The 18,116-nt window shown below is 41.8% G+C and overlaps 1 protein-coding gene across 4 annotated transcripts in view; it reads right to left on the reverse strand.

The window, feature by feature from the left end:
• Positions 1 to 6,967: 6,967 nt before the first annotated feature.
• Positions 6,968 to 18,116, reverse strand: part of DSP (desmoplakin) — a 37,193-nt gene continuing 26,044 nt past the window's right edge. For 2 of the 4 annotated variants that reach the window (XM_004939665.5, XM_418957.8), the window contains exons 19-24: positions 17,830 to 17,992; positions 17,174 to 17,257; positions 16,209 to 16,316; positions 15,478 to 15,576; positions 12,345 to 14,636; positions 6,968 to 10,917 (exon numbers count right to left, since the gene is read on the reverse strand). In XM_004939665.5, the coding sequence (XP_004939722.2) occupies positions 7,723 to 10,917; positions 12,345 to 14,636; positions 15,478 to 15,576; positions 16,209 to 16,316; positions 17,174 to 17,257; positions 17,830 to 17,992 (5,941 nt within the window). In that variant the 3' untranslated portion in view covers positions 6,968 to 7,722. The remainder of the gene's footprint in view (positions 10,918 to 12,344; positions 14,637 to 15,477; positions 15,577 to 16,208; positions 16,317 to 17,173; positions 17,258 to 17,829; positions 17,993 to 18,116) is intronic. The other 2 variants (XM_001231410.7, XM_004939666.5) reach the window with 2 other exon arrangements.

The raw sequence follows: 18,116 nt of genomic DNA on the forward strand, positions 1-18,116 counted from the left end.
AGGAACTCGGTACACACTTTTTACACTAATAGTGATAGGACAAGGGGGAATATCATTAAAGAGGAAATTAAGTGAGATGTTAGGAAGAAATTCTTTACTCAGAGGGTGGTGAGGCACTGGCACGGGCTGCCCAGAGAAGCTGTGGTGCCCCACCCCTGGAGGCACTCAAGGTCAGGTTGGATGGGACCCTGAGCAGCCTGAGCTGGTGGGGGTCAGCCCTACTCATGGAAGGGGGTTAGAACTAGGGCTTTGAGGTCCCTTCCAACCTAAGCCATTCTGTGGTTCTATGAACTTGCTCTCTCTGATCTTTCTTTGGCTTATTTCTCCTGTGCATCCCAGACTGGCAGGTGACTGATTGGGAAGGCAGCCACTTACCTTACAGCTAATGTAGCCCAGGTAACCCTCACGTGTCTGAGCTTAAATGCTCATGTTAGCTACATCAGGGAACAGAAAATATTATGAATGAGGAATTCCATCTCTAAGGAGAGTGTATGATGTCCCTGAGCTGGGTTCCCTCTTTTAGAGGTTGATATATTATGAAAAAGAAACAAAAATGCTGGATCAAAGGTAGAAACCATGCTCCATGAAGTTAAGGTAACCAGCAGTTTCTGATCTTTGAAAGGTTTCTCTATCTGCCTTCTCTTCTACCTCCTTAAAAATACATGCGTATATATACTTCAAAATACATTTCCAATAAGGAGCTCATGTACAATTCTATCCCAGCTGGAGCTCCCCATACATAACACTTTCAGTGTTAGCTACATACAACGAGAGAAATAAAACCCTGGATGTCTAGCTTTGCGTGCTGGCCTACCTCAGTTTTTAGAAGGAGCATCACACATTGCACGTTCCCCCACCTTCAGACTGTAACAGCAGTAACCCAGTGCCATGGCTTTAATCTAGCTGAAATTAGAAAGAGAAACCACTTGTTCCCACTGCATTCAAAGTGTTCTACAGTCTGTTCATGCAGTAAGAGGAAGCAGCAAACTCCCAGGGCTTGAGAGAGTGGGGCAAGGAAATCCAGATGAGAATGAAAGACAAAGAGCATTTTAGGGACCAGCATCTCATCACTGACATGGTCAGATGCTTGTTTCCCTGACTCAAAGCTGATCCCTCTCAGTCTGTCTCAGTACATATTTGTGCTTATCACACACACAAATAAGCACCTGTGTAGGAAAACCTCTTTAAGAACATGTACAGCTAAGTCATTGGGATCAGAGCTCAATGTAGAGCAGCTACGATCTGTGCTGACTGCCTACAAAACTATTGTGGCCCTATTACAATATGGCATGGCACGTACCACCCCTTTCCTACCATGCACAGCAGGTAACCATCCTATTCACTCAGTGAATATGGTACTGGGTAGCGGACTGAAGTTCACACATGCCACCATGGGAAGCCAGCAGTAAGAGGAGGTGGAAACCACCAGTTTGCATCCTGTCTTCAAACATTGCCTGCAATGAGCTTGTAGCTAAGCAGAGCACAGTATCCTGCGGGTAGGGCTAGGGATCTGGCCTAGAATGGCTATTTAAGGCCAGAGGGCCTCAAACAATGGAGGATAAGAAACAATGCAACATCTGAGATAGTTCTATTCTCCATTTCTCCAGGCTGGATGTACACAATGGGTATAGCATGGACCTGATTGAATCTGCAGGCTCTACTATCAACCTGAAAGAAATGGAAACCTAAATTTTCCAGGCTGTAGCCAAGCACATTACCCTGCTCCTCCTTCCATCCCACTTCAAATTATTCACCAGAAAACCAAACAACTTCAAAGGAATTACAGCTATTTTGAAACTTGTATTAAACTCCATGAATAGTTTTACAAATAAGAGGCAGGGAAAAAAAATAGCTGGAAAGCAAGACAAGTTCAAAGATTTTCCCTGATATTTCCTAAATGAAAATGTTTATAGCAACATTTTAAAATAGAACTAAGTTTTAAAAATAAAGATATCCGAAGAAGAAATATTTGGTTCTGTGTTCAAACTTCTTAGCTCATCCAAGAAACCAAGTGCTATCCCTGTTCTGTCCTTGATTGTTTGTAAAACCTTTCCAGGACTTTGTTTTGTGGTTGTTTTTTATTTTTCCCCTCCTATGAAAACAAATACATTACTCTTGGCATAATAAAAATAAATGAAGTCAGAAGCATTTTGAAAAGGGAAAAACTGGTCTGCCTGGACTTCATGGTGAGTCTGGCCCCAGAGGATATGTTGGATTTCCCAGAGTAAAGGAAGCTGCTGGGAAACAAGGTAGGAAACCCAAAGTCCCCAGAGTGAGGGTTGCACAGTTTGCTTAGATTACTATCAAGTTCTCTGAGATAAGGTTGCATGCCAGCTCAGCTCTATTGAATGATTTTATCCTCTGTTTAATACTTATTTAGCTGTTAAACATTAAATGCAGCTTCACAGGAACAGGAAGGCTTTTTATGTAGTGAAGTGTGTACTTGTAGTAAGGTACTTGTCAGTATTTAGCAACAGCATCTCCTGCATGTTTCTCTCCGTCAGGGTTTGGAAGGTTTGCAGAGGGAGCCGGATAAGCTAGGTAAATGTGCTGTATGGCTTTCAACAAGGTTTATTGCCAGGTGCTGCACTTGGGTCACAACATACACACTCCACAACATACAACTCCACATAGCAAGCTCAGAGCAGAGTGGCTGAAAAGCCACCAAGCAGAAAAACATCTGGGGGTGCGGATCGGCAGGCAGCTGAACAGGAACCAGCAGTGTGTCCAGATGGCCAGGGCCAACGGCTCCTGGGCTACATCAGAAACTGTGTGGCCAACAGCACTGGTGAAGCCACACCTCAAATGCAGTGTTCAGTTTTGGGCTCCTCACTGCAAGAAAAACATTGACTTGCTTGAGCATGTGTAGAGAAGAGCACAAAGCTAGTAAGGGATTAGAGGAAAAGTTATGAGGAGCAGCTGAGGGAACTGGGGCTGTTTGTTCGGGGGAAGAGAAAGCTCAAGAGAGACCTTATTGCTCTCTAAAACTCCATGACAGGATGTTGCAGCAAGGAGGTTTCCCTTGAGTCCCATTGCTTGTCACCTGGGAACTGGTCTCAGGTTGCGCAAAGGGAGGTTAAAATTAACCACTGGAAGAATTTCTTCACAGGCAGCAGTGAAGCATTGGAACGGACTGTCCAAGGAAGTAGCGGAGCCTTCACTCCAGGAGGTATTTAAGAGTTGTGTGGACATAGCACTAAGGTACACCATTTAGTGTTAGAACATGGTAGGTCAAGTTGATGGTTGGACTTGTGACCTTGAAGATATTTTCCAACCTAAATGACTATCAGTTTCCACCATGCAGACAGATATTGGAAGACAGCACTAGGGCTCAGGTGGAAGAAATGGTGTGCCTATTTGCAAGTTGAAGGAAAGGAAAAGAAAGCCTCTCTGTCTCATGTAGCCAGATGATAGATGCATCCCCCTCCCCGCCCCCCCTCCACCCAAAAAAAACCAGCAGCTGCCATGAGCAACCAGCACTCCCTGGCTCAGTTTGTGATCCTAGAATACAAGAAGCAAAGGACCATGTATTGCCAACAGCACAGGAGTCTGCAGAGGGATCAGCAACAGAAGTACCTGATATATTAGCAGATGGATATTCAGCTCCCACCAGTAGAGCATCCCACTGGATTTACACTACCATAAAATAGGTTGCTGATGATCTACTAAAGCCAAAATACGCTCTGTGATGAATAGAACTCAAAACATTGCTCTGCTTATTATACGATGCAGTTATACACATACTAACTGTGCATTTGGTGTTACTATGAGGAGAAAAAAATATTAGCCTCAAATTACAGATGCATAGCTGTTAACACCAGGATAGCTAACACAGGTCAGAAAGGAGCAGATTGTCTACACACAGCCTACTTTGAGGGACACAGGGATTGTGCAAGTTGTCTGGCACGTAAAAAACATGCATTTCCAAACATAACATAACTCTGAGACAGTTACACATGACAAGTGAATCCCACTCATCTCAGAACAGCCTAGATGCACTGAAACTTCAAAGTAAATGACTCGTACAGATTTATCTTAGAAGAATATGCAGAAAATTGAAATATAAACAAGTTAAAAAAGAAAAGAACCGCACCCACACTCACTGTAAATACCTATAATCTAATAATCCAGTTTTACACTACCACATAAAGTTATTCTGTAAATATTACCCACCCATCTTTCATATTCAAAAGGCTAGACTATTAGTCAACCATGCTATATATGCATTACAGTCGCAGAAGACAGACAAAACTGGCTTATGCACTGCTGTGCAAGCCATATGGTTTTCCATGTACTTTGGGCCCTAAACAGCAGCCTTTTCCCAGCCCAGAAGCAGATGGACAGCAAATTCCCAATGTCAAGGTGATTCACTCCAAGAAAACCCTCAGAAATAAATTCCTGCCCTGATCAGAGCGAAGCCCAACTCTGTAAGGAGCTGACCCTGCTAATAACCAAATACTCCCCAGCCAAGTCAGCAAGCAGGGCACTCATTTTCCACCAAACAGGCTCAACATCCCCTATTTCCTGTTCCTAGGTGCAGGGAGAAAGCAGTGGATTTGGGGGATCAACTCTGACCCACAAGCCTGCTAATGGACACATCTCACCCTGCACCCCTTCCACATGAGGAAGTGCTCGCAGACACAGACTGGGCCAACAAGTCTACCTTGGCTTTTTAATATTGAAGAGCTACTGTCTCAGCAGAGATGGAAATTCAGAATTGCCAGTCATTCATTCAAGACAAATGAAAAAAAACATTTCATCTTTCATGCAAGAAGTGCTGAGCCTGTGAACACCCTACCCCAAAGCCCCACATTCACTTCTTTGTCCCCACAGAACCACACCACAACAAAACAACCTGGGTGTACCCAGGTACAGCTCCCCCATCTCACCAACACCATATGCTGCCTCAGAAACATGCCCCCACATTGACCATGTTCAATGCCTCATACCTGTCACATCTTTGATGTCCGATCACATGGGGCTGCAGCTGCCGAACTTCAGCTCTGGAGAAGGGGAGCTCTTCCTACAGCTCCCTCCTCTGTACCTTTTTACTACAGAGGAAAAATCTCTGGCACCTCCAGATTACCAGTTTCCTGCCTCACCTGCTGCCTACCCTGGCTCAACTGCTACTCAGCCCCTGGGTCTCTGCACCAAATGCCTCTGGCCAAATGAGGCCACCACTGACTAAAGTAATGCTACTGTATGGAGGAAAAAGCAGGGTCGTCATCATTTCTGGGAGGTACGATGTTGTACTTAAGCTACCACCACAGAACAAAATGTTGATCCATAGGATAAAAGGTTGATCCAGCAGTAAGAGATGTAATACACAAAGATACACAGCTATAAATAGCCAGCCAGAGATGCCAAGAATGTCTTGTGCCAAACATGTACACACAGAGCTAGCAACTGTGCCTCATAGTAAGCAGAATTCCCCAGTCTGTGCCACGTGCAGGCACCCAACTGCAGGCTTTTCTTCAGTAGAAGGTTCATTTTTACCTTTACTGTAGAATACAGCAACCTCCTCACCATTTAAAACTTCTGCAACAGATTTTGATTTAGGTCTTTAAAAGCAAACAAACAAAAAAAAACCCCACCCACAGCTGTTTCTCTCTAGCAGTCAGTCAGAAAGCTAGTTAGGCACTAAGTTTTCCCCCTGTGGTACAGCTAATGACATTCAGCTGTAAGCAAACCTCAGAAGCTGTGGAATTTCCTCATAGACAGGTTTATCACTTCATCACCTACTTTCTACAGAGGTCCCTACTGACTTGAACCACTTAGTTTCTTAGTCCAGCAATGGAGGGTAGTTTATGTGTGGGAGAGAGTTTAGATGTTGTTCTGATCTTCAGAAGATACTGGAAATACTTTTCAGGTTAGAAGCTATGCTTCAGCAGAGACAAAATTAGCAAAACCCAGTCTATTCTCACCTTGGAAAAAGAATATGCTACAAAAATCATGCAGCACCATTGACAGTGATCAGCATTTGTTCTTATCAGTTTCCTCTTTTTACCTGTATCAACTCATAGAACTGATAGATAGGTCAAGTCCCTACATGGTACACAGCTAAAAGCCTGTTATGTGTCTCAGGCAATGCTTTCAGCTACTTATAGGAAGTATTTATTTCAGGTACTGGCTAATTACACTAATAGTTTTTTCATTTAAAGCTCTGTACTGTTATTTATCTAAAACCGTACTACATTATTTTAAGTGATAACAGAGGTAGGAACACAATACCTACCAGAGGTATTAGCACTCTGCTGTGTGCGGGAGAGGACATGACGCTCTCAACATATACAGACATTTTCTGCTATGGCCGAGGTACAGCCACAGCAACTAAGCAGCTTCAAATCATGCCTCCAGTCCTGTGCTCAGCCCTGCTCTGCTTTCTGAGCTCGGGAGAGACCTCAGGTACAAGAAGTCAGCAGGCTGCTGGCAGAACTTGCAACAGCAAGCAATCACACAAACAATGATACGCACTTGACATTTTCTAGGCTTTCAGGGGCCACCAGAGGTGGATGGACATCTCAGAAGGCGACTGTTTTTGAAAGACCCTCCTATCCCAGTAGACTGTTTGGCTAAGTCCAGTCACTTCTCTTTGTTCTGCTCACTGTCCAAAACTGAATGATGCACAAGGGAGAATCTGACTCACAGTCTCTTGTAGCTGCAGAGACAATGGGTCATGAGCAGAAAAAATATGCTTCTGATCATCATCAAGACTACAGTCAGCTGTGGAAACTGGGTTTCTGCTTCTAGAGCAGTTTTCATTACTGGTACAATCTTCACTTTCCTTCTGGAAACACAGAATCAAAAGTCTGTATTCATAAAAATGATGCACAGGCACATTATTTTTCATGATGCCAATCTACTGTTTTTACAACAAGACTATTACTTCTTTCTTTTCTAAATGGTCCTTTCTATAATTCTTATCTCTAAGAGTACCCATAGCTAAATTTAATAAGCACACAACAAATAGTTTAAAACTGCAAAGGTTTATTGCCCAGGATAGCTGATGTGGTGCAGTTAGATTTGTATATATTTTTTGTTACATGGAAATCAAGCAAAACAGTAGAAAACATATAGGTAACAGCAAAACAAAAGCCCAGCCTAATACCAGCCCTTTATATTCACCAAGTTATACTTAAGAAAATGGCCAGACAAACATACAGAAGCAGAACATCTGGAAGACAGCTTTTCATGTTATAGCATAGATTCTAGACCAATATTTAAGGTATTTTCTGTCCACAGTGTATTTTTTCTCTGTAATAGCAAATTGAGAAAGGCTCTATGTGAGAAAAAAAAAAAACAACTTCAGGACTTTAAAACCCTCAGCTATCAGTTTATGAGTTAGCAGTTACAGTTAATAGGAGAAGGCAAATGACAGTATTTAAAATATACAGAGACCCATTAAAAATCCAACACTAAAAGGAAATGGCAACTGAAAATCAAAATTCACAAACATATCTTCTTGCATTTCCCTATCCTCGACTCCACAAATCTGTGTTCAAGCATTTTACAGCTTTTTCAGACATTGAACACACTCAGAAAAGACTTAAAGTTTGTTTTGGACATGCCTTTATTTCCTTTGTTTCAGCAAAGTAGTTTTACTTGGGCAAGTAACAACAGGGCCACAAACTATATTGCTTTCAGTTATTCAGTTGTTGATTTAGGAAAGGGGATATAGACTAAGCTAGATGCTATTAAAATGTATACATGTTCCCTCACTTACTAGCGCCCAATAGACCCACTGCTAAAGGTTGAGTATGAGTAAGAATACGAAGAAGTTGCCGATGCATCAAAACTTCCCCTCCTAGACCCACTGCGTGAGCCTGAACGTGAGCCAGAGCGAGAGCCGGAGCGAGAGCCAGGTGCTGAGGAGACATTGTAGGGACTGGATATACCTTTAGATGAAACAGAAGCTGCTTCCAAGAGTTTAAGACCAGTGATATCTTCCACCATTGACCGATTCATTGCATCTTTGTAGGATATTTTCAGCTTGGTCTTGGGGCAGGTCAGTATTTTGGGATAGCTGTTGGTGTCTTGCAATTTCTGGGCAGCACGACCATCAATCAATGAATTCCGAATGGCTTCTTCAATACTTATTCTTCCACGTGCTTCTGGATCCACGAGACCACCGGTGAGGTACTGGAATTCAAGGAACCGCTGCCCAGCCTCATAAGGCAACCATTTTTCCTTGACTGCTTCTGCTGCTGACATCCTTTTGCGTCCGCTCTTTATGCCTTCAAATCCTATGAAGGCCTTCTGGGCTGGTTTGAGCCGCGTGGCCATATCCTGGTCAATGATGCCTTGACTGGTAGCTTCCTGAAGGGAGAGCCTCTGGCCGGTGGTGGGGCATATTATGCCCCCTGTGCAGGCCTGGGCTTCAAGTAACCGTTGTCCGGTGATGCTATCCACAATGCCCCGCTGTATAGCTTCTGAAATTGAGATTTTCTCCAAGTTTTCAGTATCAAATATGGCTGCAATGGGACTGCACTCCTCTGGGGTCTCTGAGAATGAACCACTCCTTATCAGTGAGGAAGAACTTCTGACACTCAGCACTGTGGGAGACCGAGTCACCGATTCATGTCGAAACACCTCATCAGTGCCGTTACGGCAGGAAATCATGTCTGCAAACTGCGTCAGGCTTAAACTGCCAGAACGGTACTGATCAAAGAATTTCTTCTCCACCAGACCTTTATCAATAGCATCCTGTATATCATACTGGCTACCTGTTTTCCTGTCGACAAGGACTACTCTACTGCTACCATCCGATCCAGTAATAGTTATTTCTTCCCACTCACACTCCTGTTCTGCTAGTTCTGTATAGGTGTCAAAATCTATGAGGCCTTTGCTGTATGCCTCCTGCACTGACATTTCCCTATTTGTTTCTGGATCTACAATGACAACTCGGCGCTTCCTAAGGGTGTTCTTCTGTGAGGTGTGCACCACCTTCTTCTTCTCCCTCAGGGGCAGAAGGCAGAGCCCTGTTGCATCATCCTTTATGCATCTCTCTTTCAGCTGCAAGTAGGTCAAGTTCTCTTCTGTATTAGGATCAAAAAAGCCTTTGGTGTCATCGCTTGGATCACTGAGGATCAGGTTGAGCTCCTCATTGAAGTAGCCACGCTTGTAGGCTGTCTCTACTGGCAAGCGGTAGCTTTCTTTGGGGTCAATGATTCCACCAGTAGCAATCTGGGCCTCCAGCAAGCGAATGCCATGGCCTCTTTCTATGAGCTCTTTGTTCATTGCTTGAAACAGAGAAATGATGTTTCCAGTTTCTGGGTCTTTGTACCCAGTGACAGCTCTTTCAGCAGAGAGAAGCTTCTCTTTAAATTCTATTCCAACAAGACCTCTTTTGTAAGCTTCCTCAACAGGCAGCCTCGCATTGCTGACAGGATCAACTATGAACCCGGTGGCTGCCTGGGCTTCTAGGAGTTCAAGGGCTGTACCTGGTCTAACCAAGCCTATTTTCATAGCCTGGTAAATGCCAAGTTTCTCTTTAGTAGCCTCATTGTAGATACCTGCAATACAGCTAGAGCCCTGAAGGAAATCAATAATCCTCTCACTCACTTCTTCCACTGTGATTGCACCTCTTTCCAAATCATTTCTTGTTGATTCCTTAATAATTCCAGCCTCAAGAAGAGCATCTGCTGAGACAGGCTGCCGGATCCCTTGGAATGACATACTCCTCTTCTGCACTGGAAGGAGGAGCAAGCCAGTATGTGGCTCAATCCTGCATTTTTCCTTTAGCTGCATGTAAGTGACTGCTTTTTTGGTGCTGGGATCAATGAAGTTCTTTGTGGTACTTTGGCAGTTGTTTAGAATCCTGTACAGATCTTTGTCAATCAATCCACGGGATAAAGCTACGTCTTTGGGTAGGAAAACACTGTTGACAGGATCAACAATCCCTCCCACAGCCAGCTGGGCTTCAAGCAGACGCATCCCAATTTCTCTGTCAACCAAGTTTTTCTTGATGGCTTCAGATAGTGGCACAGTTTTGCCTGAGAAAGGATCTTTAAAACCTGTAATAGCCTTTTCTGCTGTATAGATTTGTTCTCTGTCATCAAAGTCAATCAGATCTCTGGCAATAGCACTGTCCACTGTTAACACCTCATTGCGGTGTGGATCTATCACTCCTCCTGTTGCTGCCTGGGCTTCCAAGAGCAGGACTGCATTTTCCGCCGTAAGCAGCTGGTTCCGTTTGGCCTCAACAAAGGAGTACTTCTGTCTGGGTAAAACAGACACTCCTGCAATAGCACCTGCCCCTTTCAGAAAGGGTTCAATGTCAGCAGCAACTTCTTCTACTGACCTCTGCCCCTTCAGCAATTTATCCAGAGTGAGTTTGTCTATAAGCTGACATTCATATAGCTGCATTGCTGTAATTTTCTTCCGCAGCCCATTGAACAGCAACTTGGAGGCATCAATACAGAAGTCTTCTTCAGTCTGAGTAGATCTGTGAGACCCATATGGGCGTTGTTTAAGTTTCTCAATCTCTCTCTGCAGCCTGAGACGTTCAGACTCCAACTCTGACTGGTTTTTGACAGCAGTCTCTTCCAGTCTGCACCGGTATCTCTCCTCAATCCTTTTAATCTCCATCTGCAGCCTTTCAATCTCACTCCTCAAGGTGTTCTTCTCCCTCTCACTCTTCTCTCTCTCACACTGGATCTTCCTTATGGATTCCTCCGTCCGGGAGTGCTGGCTCTTCCATTGGTTGAGGTCATTCAGAATTTGTTGTTTCTCATTTTCCAGGCGTTGCTTCAAACGAGACTCTGATTCCAGGTTAACTTTCAAACGGTTCAGCTCCTCTTCTAATCTCTGCAGCCTGGCTTTGTCTTGCTCCAGAGCACTCATTTTTATCAGCAAGGTTTCTCTTTCTTGCATAATGTGATTATACTGATTTTTGGATTCTTGAATCCTATTGGATGCCTAAAATTTTAAACAAGAAATAAACCAAGAGAAGATAGTTAGACTTATGCTCTCCACTTACAACACCCTTCAGCCTGTCATTTAACCTGCCACTGGAAAACATTCTAGTCACAGCAGTGCCTTACCCAAGACCACAGATAAAATAAACCAGTGAAGGTATATGTGTCCCTTCAATGAAAGTGTCTTTAGTACCAGAGTCTCCATCCTATTACCTACAATCTTAATTTTCTAGTGATTTAGTTAGCTCTTTATGACTTCTTAATGCATCTCATAGTACATGCACGGAGCACTCAAGATTCTTTAAGAGTCTGATGCCCAATAGGTGTACCCTGGCATAATTCTACTAATCTGAGTGAATACATATCAGCTAAGAACTGGCCACACATAGATGAAAATGAAATATATGACTCACTTTTTCCTATTAGTTTCAAACAATTTTACCTGTGTTGATTTACATTTTAATTCCCTTAATATCTTCATAATATAATATATATACACACATACACCTTTATACACAAACACCTACATGCACATTCACATGCAGTCCATATTAAACCAAATAAAATGTTATATATTTGTAACACATGCATTATGTACGTTTAGATGTCAGGCAATGCTAAATGTTATTAAAATTAGTATTAAGGTTTTAAAAATAAAGAAAAACTAAATAATTGACAGAATAGATGAGAATGAGGAAAAAATATGCAGGACAAACACAGAAAAAGAAACATTTTCAAAAGGTAGAAGAATGAAGATGCAAAAATAAGTTTTCTTTAGCTTATCTATGTTGTCATCTCAAGGTTAAAGAACACGGGCTGATAGAGAAATTTAAGTCACCCTTGGTGACTTAGGAACAGAAGTCCCAACAGTCAATGAAATTTAGGTTTTAGGTATCTTAGCTGGCAGCATCACTTTTAATTCTTAGTCACCACTTTATGCAGCTAAACAGCACTTTGATGGTTTGTTGGTTCTGGGGCTTTTAGCTTGTTTAGTTTGTGATACAGCTCAGGTCAGCCTCAAAGGACTGCTTTAACTCATTCTGACCAAAACAGACCTGGGTAGCACACAGCCAGCAGAGTACAGCTAAAGCACGGTGGTATTCCATGTATTCTTATTTTCCCTTAGGATAGTTTGGTGAAGACTGAAATCCAGGGTTTCCTCCACGCTGAGGGCAAGGCTCAGCTAGGTGAAAAAGACACTTTAAAGTTTCCTAGCACAGTCCTCAGGGAGTAAAGGGGCTAAGAAAGTGGCCTAATCCTGCCATTTTTCTTTTAAAAATAATGAAGAGAGTGGCCATAAAAGGAATATTAGTCGCAAGTACAGTGAACTTAATCAGCAAGGTGTGAATTAAGTTGGTTCAAATGGACATTGTGATTAATTATATATCTGACAGACAGTAAAGCTGGGATCAAAATATGTGTGAATACCTCCAGAGCCTGCTTTTGGAATTTTTCAATTTCCTGTCTCAATTTTTCCCTTTCTTTCTGTAAATCATTAATCAACCCCTGAAGTTCCAGGGTTTGCTTGCTGCTTGTCTGAAGCTGATTCTTTAGTTCAGCAATGGCAGAATTTTTCTCATCAACTTCACTTCTGACCATTCTGAGATCATCATACTCCAATCTAACATTTCGCAGCTCTTCCTCCAGTAACAAGTGTTCCTTGGTTAGGTTCTCGGTGAGAGACTGAAGCCTTTCGATTTCAATTTTGCACTCGTTCAAGTTTTTGCTCTTCTCCTCAGAGGTTTTCTGTAAGTGCTCATTTCGCAGGTGAGCCTGTTTTAATTGCTCCTGTTCTTGTACCAACTGACGACGTAAAGTCTCAATATCAGAGGTGTATTTTCTTATCTCCTCCATGTACCTTTGTTTCTCTCTCACGTGGCCATCTAGTACTTCTCTTTGGTGTCTAAGGTCATCTTCATTTCTCTTCTTTACAATAGACACTTCCTCTATCTGCTGTGTGAGATTAGTTATTTTAACTGATTGCTCTCTCAGAGATCTCCTCATGCCTTCTACTTCCTCGTCCAGTTTCTTCCTCCTGGCTGTCTCCTCCATCACATTCTTATTCTGCCTGCAAAGTTCCTCCTCCAGCTTATGTTTTTGGATCTGCAAGTCTTTTATAGTGCTTTGCAACTTTGCACTTTCTTGATCCCTGCCTTTTTTCTCTTGCAAAACTCTTTCATAGTCAATTTTCAGTCTGGCCAGATCCTGCTCCTGGATCCTCAGTTTGTTAATTGTCTCAGTAGCACTCGTGTTTGCTTTCTGAAGGTCAAACTGAACTCTTTTTAACTGATTGTTCTCATCCTCTAGTTCTTTTCTTTGACTTGTCTCTACATCCAACAACTTTCTCAGCCTTTCAATCTCTTTGTTTCTCTCTTTAATGGTCTTAGAAGCATCATCAAGCGATTGTTTGTATCGCATGCTCTCGTCAGAGTGCCTCTGAATAACTTGTTTTAGTTCAATCTCCAGCTGCTGTTTCTTCTGAGAAAGCTCTGAGCCAGCTGCCTTTTGCTGCTGAGCATTCTCTTCTATTTTCCGTAGATTATCTGTTGTTTGAGTTATTGTATTCTTCAGTCTCCTAATTTCCTCACACAAATTCCTATTTTCTCTCACAGCATTATCAAGCTGTGTTCTATAATTATTGGTATCCTCTTCCTTTTGCATAGTGACCTGATGAATTGTGGTCTTTGTGATATTAATCTCTGTTTCATATTTGTTCTTTAAGCTAATAATTTCCTCATCATAACTGTTCCTTACCTTAGCCAACTCATTTTCAAGCTCCCATCGGCTTTTAGCTTCTTCCTGAAGCTGAAGCTTTAGCCTTTCCAGCTCCTTAGTTTTATCCTGAATAGTAGCAGCAGCCTCTTCAAGAGCCTGCTTGTATCTTGAGTTGTCTTCACCACGAAGCTGAATGATCTGTTTCAGCTCCAGCTCTAACTGGTGCTTCTGCTGCGACACCTCAGAACTGCAAGCCTTCTGCTGAAGAGCATCTTCTTCTGCCCTCCTCCGCTGATCTGTGGTTTGCAGAATGGCATCGTTCAGCCTCACAATCTCATCCTTAAGGTCTCTGTTTTCTCTTGACAGTCTGTCAACCTGGGCTCTGAGACCTTTTGCATCATCATCTTTCTGTGCAGCTATCTGCTGGATTGTGGTCTTCTTAATATTAATTTCTGTTTCATACTTGTTCTTTAAATTACTCATCTCCTCGCTAAACTGGTTTCTTACCTTAGCCAGCTCATTTTCATACTCCCTCTTCCGTGTGCCTTCATCCTGCAGGAGAACCCTTAATCTTTCTATCTCGTACTCCTTCTCCTTGATGACCTTCTCAGATTCTAACTTCTGCCAGCCAAGGCTGTCTTTCTCGTTTTGTCTTGTTTTCTGCAGCTGGTCGTAGTCATTCTTTTGTTGCTCATATCTGTCCTCCAGCAACTTCCTTTTCCTTTTCTCATCTTCAGTCTCGTAAGTCAACCTGGTTATTCTGTCATTTAGATCCTTTATTTGGGCATAGCATTTGTCCAGGTTTTGCTTAGCAGAATTTCCATCCATTTCAGCCTGTCTTTTCATCTCCTCCAAACTCATCAGCTTTGCTTTGAGCTGAGAAATGTCCATCTGGTACTTCTGCAGATTCTGTTCCAGGAATTTATGCTTGTTGTTTGTTTCTGAATTTGAATCCCTGGCAAGTCTGAGTTCTTCTTCCAGAAGTTCAATTTTGGTGGCTTTCATCTACAAAATGGTAACAAAAGAAGGGGGAAAAAAAAAGAAAAAAAATGCTCACTTGTGACAACTGTTTCAGAAGTAGCACAATCAATACAATATACAATATACACTTGCAAATCTGACAAGTTACAAGATGTATATTTTATTTGCTTCAGTGATAGCTCAAAATCCTTTTAAAATTAAAGTCATCAAGGCAAATTCTGGCAAATCTCTTACTCATTCAGATTCAGACTTTATTCAGAAACCAACACGATGACTTTCAGAGGGAAACAATATTTGATGGGTGAGGGAGGTGCAATACAGACAGTAAAATCTGGTGTACCAAGAGTTCACCAGCAAAATATTAAACAGGCTCATTTAGAAGCTATTTCATTTTCAAACAAGTGATTTTGATCCTTTGTATATGACAATATATGACAAATGGGCCTGAATGGAATCCATGCAGCCATTACGCCATTTGAAACAACAGACACCAATGAGGAGTGTCCTTTTAACAATAAGTTTTCAGCGTGGAAATAACTGTATTCTTAATGAGGTCACTCTGACAAGGGGAGAAAAACATCCTGCATGCTTTATCAAGTCCCTCTTATTTACCACAAAGGCTAATATTCTCCACCTCACTCAAGACCTTGGCAGTAACTCTGTAAGACACTGTACTCTCAAAAAAAGATTGCATGAAACTACTCTTATGCCTCCTTCATGGAAGGAGTCTCCTATTCAGTGATGAAATTCAGCATTTAGCTTTGTGTATTGTTTAGCACTGCACTGAAGTATAAAGACTTGGATCAGTGATAGTGCTAACCTGTGGCAAAAGTAGAAGGCAAAGGAAATAAAAGAAGCAGATTACCTTCAGGTCCTCCATGCTCTTTAACATTTCACTTAAGAATTTGTAATAATCTCCAGATCTTGTAAGAAGCTCTATGTAGCGAGCCTGAGCCTCACTAGCCTTGAAAAGAAAAAGGAAATTATTAGTAGTTTATGCTACAAAGTTAGATATTAACATATCTAGTTCTCAGACTATTTAAGAATTCTAATCTACTTGAGAAAACAAGTCATTTGACAATTAAGTAGCAAAGTTTCCTTCCCGCAAATTTATATGACTTCCTGGAGACCCGAAGTATATAAATTCTCCCTTCTGACAGACCCACACCTTTTTCAGTATTACTTTCCCCCCAATGCTCATGTAGTATTAAGTCCAAGCCTTCACCTCCTGGTTCTTCATGCTATTCCTGCCTGACAGTTGCAAGTAAGTCAAGTTAAACTTTCTTAATAATGGTTAATTCACTGTTTGAAAGTGACTGAACCACTTGAGGCACAGATCTTACTTTCTCACAATATGTATATAATGGACATTGGATAGGAATGAGCCAAATTCTTGAGGGTTAATCTACTGTCTAAATGTGCCTAGGTGTAATTTTGCAGTGCAGCAACTATTCTACACTAATTACTTTTGCATATGTGCTTAGTAAACACTACCAATGGCAGTGCTAATTATTATATAGCTGGATATGACTCACAGTGGCTCACGCAGATGAATAAACGTATTCAAAAGACTGATGAGGGAGGAAAGAAAGATACCTCTTGCAGAATCAGCACTGCTGGAGACTGAACCACACACTTCTTGATAGGTATGTTGAGCAACGTTTCTAATCCAGAACTGTAGGAAGCAACCTGAAGCTCATAATCCTGTAAAACAGCAGGATAAAGTAAGACCCAGATAGCAACTGCCAAGTAACTCCCTGGATCTGGATTTCTCAACATGCAAATAGAGGGCTGGTTTTGTATTTTTTTGTTTAAATGGCTACGTTCTCCCTTGTTTATCTCTGGCCAAATGACCTTCTCTCACAAACTAAGGTTCATGAGTTCAAAAAACATTGTGAAGGCTCATGGAAGAAAATAATAAAAGGGAAAATAGAACATATAAATTTTGAAAAAACAGGAAGATATGTATTTCTGTCAGTTGAAGACCATCATTGAAAACATCAGAGATAATTGACTCCACTCTCTTTCACATCACTTTTGCTACAACATGTACAGCAAGATCTTTGTGACAGACAGGAAGGCTTAACTGGAGAAAGCATAGATATAAAGATGACAAAGAAGTGCAAAGACCATAAAACCACTCCTTGTACATCTTTTTGGTTTTCATGGCTACTGCCTACCATTCTTCCTGCCAATCTGCATTTGTCTAACCTTCTAGACCAGATCCTAATCAGATCATATTTCTAAGCAACCCATCTATTCTCTACTCTTATTTTTAACATGTGAACTGGAAAGGTTGGTGTGGCTAGAAGGAGGCTTTGATTCTCCTGAAGAGAAGCATTCACTGGCATCTCCCACATCACCCTGCAATCTTCAGGAGGCAAGTACAGATTGCTTTTATTATGTTTTGCATAAATGACTATTTTACCTCAGCAATTTCTTCTTGCAAGCACAAACACACACACCAGAGAGCTAACATTTTGCCTATCACTAGAGTGGAGACAATAAGATATACCTGACCATGAAAACCACAACCTGTAGAAATGCTGAAATCCAAGTACCTTAATTGCAGCTGAGCACTGATCTGCATGCTTGAGAAGCTCTTCAACTTTGTCTCGCTTCCCACAGATTTCACTGTGCAAGTTCTGTCAAGAAAAAAGTGAGCTGTGAAGCAGTCCCTCAGATTTACCAGTACACACTGCATCTACAAGCAGTATGAAACCAGAGGCTTAGACTGAAACGAAGTATCGCCATGCCATTTCCACAGAGGCAGACACACTGTACAGGAGAAGGCTGTTCTTCAGAAGGAACACTTAGCAACTCAACAACCTTCTGAGCTGAGAAGGGACAGATGCATGACTTTAGCTTACAAAAATTTACCCTATTTTTATTTTCGTGCTATAATCTGTCCCATAAGTTGCAACATCTTACAGTTCCCTGATTTAATTCAAAGCTGCTGTGCCAAAGTGTCAGTCATCGTGAAGGAGACAAGCACAGTCTTTTTCATAAACCACAGCACAGCTGACAGAAAGTAATGAGGGTAATAATATTTCCTCTCTCTTAACTTCTACATATGTGGTGGTTTTTGGTAGCTTGTATATCTTCTAATCCAAAACAGACCACTATATTGCTGACTGCATTGATAGTGGTATTTCCTGACTAGCAAAGCTATTTAACATCCAATTAACTGAAGACAGCTCAGCCAGGTGTTGAATACCTTCTGATCATGTAGATATCTCATAATAGTGTTGGAATCACACAGCTTTGTGGACTCAATAGAATCCTGCCTGCGCTTGGCATCACAGATCCATTTGCACAGAGCCTGATATAGATCCCGGTACGTTTTCAGCTGTTTGATCTGTCTTTCTAAATCCCATGATCTAGAAAAAAACAGAGAAAACTGTCAAAATGAAAGTGCATTCACTTTTTCTCTCTTTAAACATTTTTCAGAAACAGGACACCTTGATAAATATTGTAATAAACTGAGTAAAACAATGTACAGCT

Source organism: Gallus gallus, chromosome 2, assembly GCF_016699485.2.
Source record: "Gallus gallus isolate bGalGal1 chromosome 2, bGalGal1.mat.broiler.GRCg7b, whole genome shotgun sequence".
Classification (NCBI taxonomy): Eukaryota; Metazoa; Chordata; class Aves; order Galliformes; family Phasianidae; genus Gallus; species Gallus gallus.